Genomic DNA, 9,371 nt, shown 5'->3' on the forward strand with positions numbered 1-9,371 from the left:
TCTGTGATTAAGGTTTGCCTGACAGTCCAGTTTAAGGTCACATTGAACCGAGTCACCTGCTAGCGGTCATTGCCCCCGAGCGGTGCTAGAGTCTTATTACACCAAAAACAAGTACAGTACTCATAAATACATATAAATCCTCCCTGCTTGGTTCACACTGGCAGTGGCTATTATGAAAAAATGGACCATATCATAAAAAATAATTTTAAATTTACCATCATTAATATGTTGAGTTGTTGCAGTGTACCTCGATTTCTCAGATTTGAATTTTCTTTAGTGGCCTTGGACACATTGGAATCAGTTTTACTTTTTAGTTTTCAAATCTAGGTGACTACACCCAGGATAGCCTATACTTATCCTATAATATGTTTTGGAATTGGGATATAATAAACCCTATTACCATGAATATTATAGGAACATTAGGGTGATACTGTCAGACAAGCCTCTCCCAAACTCACAAGATTTCCTGAGCACTATGGATTTTCTCCGCATATGTGCTCACATTGTGGACTATGTGATCCACCTCATGTGTAAAACATTTACAAACTGCAAGTTTCTTCTCAATGTCAATTGCACAACGGCCCCTCCCTCGGCCGGAGGTCTGACTTGCGCCTGCTCAGTGTGTCCGTCTCTGTTTCTCCTTCACGGTGCCCCGCTGCTGCAGTGACCAGCGCTCACAAACTCTGCACACTCCGCCACACAAATACAGGTAGGAAATAATGCACTTTTACTACAATCTTACTTTAAAAAGTTATGGTTTAATGTTGCTTTAACTGCATGTTTTTTCACAGCTGTTGACAGTCAGCGAGATATGAGTCACACATAAAGGGGGTGGCAGCGCAGCAAGCGGGTGTGCCAGCCAGGGTTTTAAATCCAGTCCAGGCCTGTGTGTGCATCACATTAGTTCACTGAAATTCACAGCTGTTAACTGCCTCTGAATTGATCCGTGTACTAGGTGAAATGAATTTGCGAGTATTGATATGGCGCACAGAGAGGGTGTTATTTTCTTTAAAAGTGGCATATTGTATCTTAGCAGGGCAGCCTCCACTATGGAATACATGAATTATAAAGGATATGTTTTTCAAAAAGTGAGGATTATGCAGTGTTTGTAAGCAGCTACACAACAGACTGACTCACTGACGTATGAACAATGGAAACCAGAGGTGGACACATCTGGCAGATAAAAACACTCATTTGTGCTTATGGGACAGGGACACGTGAAATCTTGTTAAACCTTTCATCTGTGAAGGCACAAGGTCCACGAACGGTTACATATCAGAGGCCTGTTATCTTCTGGCACTGCTACCTTTACACACTCCTTCTTATGTTAGTACAATTTGTAGCTATCAGGGCTGTTATAGACAGAGCAGTAGACATCTATAGTGTGAGTATTTAGTATACAAGGGAAACCTCAAGGTCAGCTTGGAGGTAAAAGTGAAACCTGTGTTTTTTTAGCTGTTTTTAAATATATATTAACAGGAGATTGTGGTCTGTGGTAGGGTCGCTATCCAAAGTTCTGAAATCAGGACTGTGTGTATTTATTAACCTGATTTGTAGGTGAGAAATCTAATCAGTTATAATGTGGTATAATAACTGGTGTGCACCCTCAACAGTAGTCTAACTCATTATACACATTCAAGTCCACTTGATGTGACTATGGAGCAAGCACATCACCACCAGCCTATGCGCTTTACATCCAAGCTATAAATTGTCTTAGTGTAACTTGACTGCTCTTGACCTTATCTCACACTCACACATTCTTTCTGTTATATGCCACACACACACTTGTCTTGGTTTCACGTTATCAGAGGGTTCGAACAGGGTTGGGTAACTGCCTGTTTACACAATTTTATAGTTTGGGGTTTACTATCTGTTCATTAGTAAGTGTCTTACATGAATGACTAATCATACACATGTAAAACACTTCACATATGAATAAGAACATATTTAGTTGTAGATTAAATTATTAGATAAAAATTAACACATTTTCATAATTTACTAGACAGTTTTGAAGTACCACATTGACAGTAACGCTGGTTTCTCTTAAGAATACAAGAAATTGGTAATTTCTCACCATTTTATATACTAAAAAGATGGTTTACACTTTTTGAGCATTATTAGTGATTTTTAGTGGCAGGTCTTGAATGTGTGAGTTGAAATTGTCACAACATATTATGTGTTCTTCATAATCTCTTCACAAAAACAACTTATTTGTTCACAAGTGATAATGTCTTAAATGTCAATGACACATAAACCTGCACATTAATTGGAAAAATACAGAGATTTGTATTTGTAAAGGTACTATTTGACTGTGTTTGTCTGTTAACAGCTGCATCCACCATCTTGTTTTATGTGTGTGGTGGTTTTCCTTTCACATGTTTCTGTTGTTTATTGGTCTCATTTTGACCTTTGAGCTCGGCCATCCGGCTGCAGCTGAACAGAGAGGTTTAGACAACAGGCGGAGGGGGAGTGTGTTTACATATACATACAGGTTTGAGGTACAATGAGGACAGATGAATTCATTTTTATAGGGGCTTTAAAAGGCTGAACCTGTAGCAAGGAGGACCCATTTTGAAATCCCTGGCCCATGTGTTATAGTGTCAGGTTCACCGGTGGCTAAATTTAGACTGTTGCGACTGAGATTTGAAGGCCAGGAGCGAAAGGGTCAAAAATGGTCTGTGCGATAGAAGTGAAGAGTGTTGAGAAGGTGAAGTGACAAAGACAGTCTAGGAATTGTGCGCAGTCAGCAAAATGTCGCTCGGCTGGCACACAGTTGCTCAGAGTATGAGAAATGCAGAACGCAGAGACAGACACGACTCTTTAACACGTTTTATGACGTATGACAGGTGTTTGTGCACGAGAAAGATGGCGATCTTAAGCAACCCCACGACTTATGAATGTGGAAAGGGCAAATTTGGAGACAGATTACATATAGGCCTCTGCTCCTCTGGCTTATAGGGGACACAAGAGAGGTGAATGACTCATGGGCTTTTTAAAAGTGCAGTTGAAGCAGTTTTTCTGGCAAGTCCCCTATCCATATAATGTGCTATGTTTTCTTTGCTCTCGTAGGTGCATTGTAGTACATTATCGTTTTGTAGCAATCTTACATCATATCAGCAAGGATTGCACCTTATCTTGTTCGCAAGTTGCGCACAAAGTACATACGTTCATCATTTGCTGGTGTATGCACGTACTGTACAAAATTACAAAGACAGTTTTCTGCGTAGAACACACGCCAGCTACGACTGCATGCTCAACGAACACGCTAATATTGGCAGCGGCTGCAGACAAGCCCGCATATTGTGCTGTTGCTGCTAAAAACAGTGCAGGACTACTTTGCCAAAGTTCTCTATTGTACCCTCCTTGCATTTTTCTCTTCTGAAAAGACATGACAGAGAAAAAAGTGGAGAGTGTGGTGCAGCAGGACAAGACAGGAAAAGACATGCAGGCAGAGAACAAAGGCGAGTGTGTGACATGTCAACACCACGCACACAAGGGACATGGTGAGTGTGAGGGGGTTGTGCGTATGTGTAGAGACAGATGATGCATCATCAGGGTCCCTTGATCAACATTAATCTTGCTCAAAATGATCGTCTTATTCCATTGTGTTTGATTCTGGTGACAACATTTTCATCCTTTGCAGAAGAAATGTGATAAGTGAGATTAACATTTAGGGGACCAGTAGAACAGACGCTGTAAGACGCATGTAAACCATTTTTACATTTTAAGTGAATGCAGGATATTCGCTCCTGCAAAGTCACCTTGTCAAAAAACATCTTCACACACACACTGGATTATGCACACACTCACACACACACACTGACTCAGGGGACCCTGATGACTGTCTCAAGCTCGGTGCAGTGCAGTGGTTTGCAGGACTGTTAGTTGCTGACTAACCAAACCTGCTGCTGCTTATGTTAGCTCTCCTGCCATCGCTTGCATAGTATTTCTTTACACACCATACAAATTACATATATTTGTAAGGCATAGCTTTACAGGGATGTTTGTAATATTAAAACACAGCAGAAAGTCATGCAGAAGACTCTATTAAATGGTTCTGTGGTCCTTTAAATATTTGCTCCTGCACATTTTTAGACGCTCTCTCGTAGAGAATCAGTCCCATTACTTTAACAGCCTCTACTGCTTGCTAATGGACTGCTGCCAGGCAATCAATAGGGTTAACATGGAAGACAGAGGGGGAGGAGAAAAGCTGTATGTCACCAGTGTCCACACAGGCCTCCTCCAGATGGTAAGGGTCTCCCAGCTGAGGCAGCAGCGTCCCGCTATGTATACTGACTCTGTTTGCAAGTAAATATTTAGTGGAAAGTGTAATGTGTGATGCTGTGTGTGAGCGAATGAATACAGCACTTACATGTTGCTTCTACAAGGGTGTAGAGCTTCATGTATCGCAAGAAGTTTTCAGCTTGTATTTGTTGGGAGCTTTAGTTCTAGCATATTGATTTAAAGGGACAGTCCTCTAATTTGTGAAGTTGTGAGATATATTTAAAAAAAAATTCTGCTTGGAAAAAAAATGTATTTAATTTAGAAACCTTAAAATTCCATCTATTCCTCCTCCCACATTTAAAAATGAAATGAATATGCCAGAGTTGATGAATATACAAATATTGTATATTTTACTAAAACTTTAACTGATGGACAAAAGGTGTTTCCTACTTCACAGTAAAGTCTTTTGTCAATATTTGTGCACTGGAGGCTTCAAGTTTCCACATAACACTAGTGTAAGTTGCATATTGAAGCATGATTGGCTCCAGAATAAAAGTGGTGTCACAACTCCTGCTCAAAGGCCCAGCCCTTAAACTCAGATTAAGTGAGCATAGACAAACGTTTCCATCTTCAGCAGACGAATGTGAAAACAATGATAAAGATCATGTCCATGTATCATACGATAAGTCGACATATAGACATAATGATGTTGATAATTACATTATTGTACGATAAATCAGTAACGTGATTATTGTGACAGGCCTACCAGTACTTAAAATATTTTTTGTTGCTCTGGAGGGAGCTTGAAAAAAGCCTGGGCCTTTTGACATAAAAACTGTTTTACAAACTGGAACATTATAAAAGATTTTGGCCTTTACTGGGGTTTAATGTAGGGTTTTTGGAGCGTGACCTATACTGGGGATAAGATCTCTTGTTTTTGCCTATTGTCTGTTATGTGTCGCCCAACTCTGTGGAAGTGCATTACTAAATTGCTGGAGTATCCTTTTATGTTGCATCAGTCAGATTAATGCACCGAAGCGTGTGTGTATGTGTGGGTGCTTTATTGCTCTGAATCAACTTGGAAAACTTAAGATGCCTATCTGTTTCCTCAGGCACAATGGCTGTCCCTCCTTCATACTCAGACTTGGGGAAATCTGCCAAAGACATCTTCAATAAGGGCTATGGTAGGTACAGAGAACATTGTTTTATTTGTGACCTTTTAAATACAGATGTTTATTTTTGCTACAGCTGTTTCAGAGTCATGCTGTGCAGCACACATATACATTATTATTTCACCCTTTTTTTGTAGTTTTTTTTAACCTCCTCAATTTCCTTTCACACCAGGCTATGGAGTCCTGAAGCTGGATGTGAAGACCAAGTCCCAGAGTGGTGTTGTAAGTATTACTGTCATCTCTGTCAGCCTTTGATTCATGTTCTCTTTTAGCATTCTGCTGTGTAGATCAAATGGCTGACTCACGGCCTTACAGCAGTCCATATCAGAGTGTGTTTGCAGCCTGACATGTACTCAGTGTAACAGCCAGAGTCAGCAGAATAACACTGTCTGTCCAACAAGTTTCATCCTCTCCTCCTTTGGGCAGGATGCTGTATCATTATGGGGAAAAAAGTGCTCCATTTCACCAAGTGTTTAGTTAGCTCCAGACATGCTGTGTGTCTTGGTTGCTATAAACATGTTGCCATGGTGAAACCATAATGATCACTTGCATACAGAGTTTCCCACATCCTACCAAACCAAACTCACAGGTTTCCCCTTTCTGTGGTGCTGCTTTTTGTTTTTCCCAGTGAGCGGATAAATTGCTGCATGTACTGTAAACTCTGTGGTTCTAACTTTCTCTCTTTTCTCTCTTTTTTTCTGCTTCCTCTTTGGACACTCCTGTCAGATGGTAAGAGAGAGTGTGTGTGCGAATGTAATGATGCAACACAGGTGCACTGCAGCGTAAGCCAGTAGTGTTTGTGTGCAGATGATGTGTGCAGGCTTTCTGCCAAGTGTTTTTTTTGCAGCAGTAGCTCATCTAAAGTGGCACTGCTACCCCCAGCTGCTGCACTCACAACCATACTCTCCCTCACAGTCCTACTGTACCTATATTTTCACTTTTCCTTCCCAACTCAACTCTTCATCTTCTCACTCCCAGTTGAGCAAGTATATCCCCTAAAGGTGTAGCTTTTCAGGATTGTGTGGCAGATGAGGAGCAGGGAATTAACGCTTTCTCATCTCTGCCTCTAGTGTCTGTAGCTGAGCTTTAATGTGGCCACGTGCCTCTCTGCTCCTCTTCCCACCTCATTTTCCATCTCCATTTCCATCTCCCACATCATTACTCCAACCGTCTTTGTCCCGCAGGAGTTTGCCACCTCCGGCTCCAACAACACAGACACAGGGAAGTCAGGAGGCCACCTGGAGACCAAGTATAAAGTGAAGGAGCTGGGCCTCAACTTCAACCAGAAATGGAACACAGACAACACTCTCACCACAGAAATCACCTTGGAAGACCAGGTAGCATGATTATTATATATTATAAAAACATCATGGAATACTTTAAGAATATATGATTTTACTTAACTAGTCTGAAAAAGCTTTAAAAACATACCTTATGTTATGTTATGTGTCTCCATGTCCTCTTGTCTGTAGCTGGCAAAGGGTTTGAAGCTCGCTTTGGACACGTCGTTTGTGCCCAACACCGGGTAAGAGCAATCCTGTTCTTGATAAGAGGTTTACAATGGAACAAACAACACAGATGCACAGTATATTACATATATATTAATAATGCAGTATACTTATATTATCTACTCTATTTCTGTAGCAAGAAGAGTGCCAAACTGAAGACTGCCTACAAGCGTGACTTTGTCAATGTGGGCTGTGACCTGGACTTTGACATGGCCGGTCCCACCGTCCATGCAGCTGCTGTGCTGGGCTACGAGGGCTGGCTGGCTGGCTACCAGCTGGCTTTTGACACTGCCAAATCTAAACTAACCCAGAACAACTTTGCCCTGGGCTACAAGGCCGGTGACTTCCAGCTTCACACCAACGTGTGAGTTACTACATCTCAGTGAACAGAGTCTAGGAAAGGCAGTTTTGTTTAATTAGCCAAAGGTCACAGAAATGTCTCAAAGGGATGTGATGATGATATAACAATGAGAGAGGAAGCATTGCCACAGAAGAAAACATTAAGTTCAGCCTGATCTCTGCTTTTCTTGTGTGTTTTTCACAGTTCTTACAGTGTGTTTTGTTGTTGTATTTCAGTAATGACGGCACAGAGTTTGGCGGCTCCATTTACCAAAAGGTGAACAGCAACATGGAGACGGCGGTCCACCTGGCCTGGACAGCCGGAAGCAACAACACACGATTTGGTATTGGAGCCAAATACCAACTGGATAAGGACGCCTCTCTGTCTGTAAGAACTGGCTTTAAAGTGTCATGAACAATTAATTAAGAACAAACTCCCCACTAGACAAGAACTGCAGTGTTAAAGGACCAATTTGCAGATATTCAACCTCATCTCTAGATATCTGATGTAGGGATATAGTGTGAAAAATGCCTACAGTTGTTGCTGATGTGTCTCTGGATCACAGCTGCAAAATTCTTCTGTTCTTCCGGCACCAGCGGAGGCATTTGACGTGTACAGTGACGTCATTAGGGGAAAAGAAAAACTAAAGGCTATTTCAGCTTGGATTTCTAGTCTCCAGGAGTCAGGAGCCCAAACGAACACTGACATGTTTTTCTTGCCATAATAATTCCTCCTGTTCATACCGGCCATTAGAAGATCCCTTCATAATGCACTTAAAATGTAAGTGATGGGGGACCAAAATCCACAAGCCCCCTTCTGTGCAAAAATGTATTTAAAAGATTATTTGAATATAAAATAAGGCTTCAGCTCTTCAAATTGGTCAACATTGCAGCTTTTTGTGCCAAATTCCCTCTCTTTGTTAAGATTTTACAATTCAATGCTGTGATCATGATTAGCTCACCTGTTCCATGATGTTTCGTTTCTCCTCACAGGCCAAAGTTAACAACGCCTGCCTCGTTGGAGTTGGATACGCACAAACTCTCAGGCCTGGTTAGTTTATCACCTATTTCTTTATCGCTGGCTTCTGTAAGATTGCACGACCGGCATAGTTGATACATAATCTCACGCTCTTCCCTACAGGAGTGAAGCTCACTCTCTCAGCTCTGGTTGACGGGAAGAACGTTAACGGTGGCGGACACAAGGTCGGCATGGGTTTCGAGCTGGAGGCATAAAGATGCTGCGGTGAGGACAGACAGGAAGAGAGGAAAGCAACATAAGAGAAGAATAAAGAGCCCAAATGTGACAACACCTCAATGGTCCACTCAGCGACACTTAAACACACCCTCCCTCCATCCTACACACACACGCACACAGATACATGCACGCAGACACAGTCCAAACACACACACACATTCTTTGGCCTTAACCTTGCAAACCCAAGACCTCCAGTACCATTATTTTAAAAGGAATCAAGCATAATTTTGTGTTAGTGATTTTTCCATTTTCCATTATTTACAGATTCCACAACCAATTCTGGACTATTTACTATCAGAATACAGCAGCCAAGTCATGAGTGAATGAGATTCAAAGCACCCTCTTATTTTAACTGTGTGGTCAGCTCAGTTTGTTTTTTTTATTTTTGAGTTTTAGACATAATAATTAGATTATTAGAGGGTGTGTGTTTTGATAGATTGTGGTTTTGTTGCATGCTTTCGAGGCTGGAGGGAAGTTTTTGACTTTTCGTTGTCACATTGACAAGTACAGTGACTGTAAATGGATGCAGTAAAAGCTGAAGAGACCGCAGCAGAACAGACAAAGAGTGGCTGATCCTTCTCAGCCTTTGACTCTAGCATTTAACCTCAGTAACACAGCTGTGAACTGTGAACCTTCAGCTGCCTAAATTTCTATTTTTCAGGTTCCTGTTTGGTAAAAAAAAGAAAAAAAGGGTTGATGGCAGTTTGGAGCTCTGTGTCACCTCTTTGTCTCGTTTTGTGCCCTGTACCTGTTCAACCTTCACCACTACATTTCACTTTACCTGTGCTGTGCTTTGTATAGGAAAGTTAGCCAACAGTTAGGACCTCAAATGATTTTATTGAATTAATGGAATAAAGAAATGTCAAACACTAT

The 9,371-nt window shown here is 41.4% G+C and overlaps 1 protein-coding gene across 2 annotated transcripts; it reads left to right on the plus strand.

The window, feature by feature from the left end:
* The first annotated feature begins 581 nt into the window (after nt 1-581).
* vdac3 (voltage-dependent anion channel 3) lies at nt 582-9,370 on the plus strand. 2 transcript variants are annotated; one of them, XM_062418422.1, is made up of 10 exons: nt 605-709; nt 3,387-3,503; nt 5,337-5,408; nt 5,569-5,618; nt 6,581-6,733; nt 6,869-6,921; nt 7,041-7,268; nt 7,481-7,631; nt 8,237-8,294; nt 8,385-9,370. In XM_062418422.1, the coding sequence occupies exons 2-10, from the start codon at nt 3,389-3,391 to the stop codon at nt 8,474-8,476; spliced, it is 972 nt and encodes a 323-aa protein (XP_062274406.1). In that variant the 5' UTR covers nt 605-709; nt 3,387-3,388; the 3' UTR covers nt 8,477-9,370. The 2 variants fall into 2 exon arrangements, with proteins under 2 accessions (XP_062274407.1, XP_062274406.1); XM_062418423.1 differs by lacking the exon at nt 3,387-3,503 and having other exon boundaries at nt 582-709.
* Nucleotide 9,371: the final 1 nt, after the last annotated feature.

The sequence above is a fragment of the Scomber scombrus genome, chromosome 4 (assembly GCF_963691925.1).
Source record: "Scomber scombrus chromosome 4, fScoSco1.1, whole genome shotgun sequence".
In the NCBI taxonomy this organism is placed as follows: Eukaryota; Metazoa; Chordata; class Actinopteri; order Scombriformes; family Scombridae; genus Scomber; species Scomber scombrus.

Bases quoted from the DNA above. Each gene is read 5' to 3' on its own strand.
- vdac3 (XM_062418422.1), top strand. From the start codon at position 3,389: ATGACAGAGAAAAAAGTGGAGAGTGTGGTGCAGCAGGACAAGACAGGA. The intron at 6,922-7,040 runs GTAAGAGCAATC...CTATTTCTGTAG, and splicing joins TCGTTTGTGCCCAACACCGG to CAAGAAGAGTGCCAAACTGA. The intron at 7,632-8,236 runs GTAAGAACTGGC...TTCTCCTCACAG, and splicing joins ATAAGGACGCCTCTCTGTCT to GCCAAAGTTAACAACGCCTG.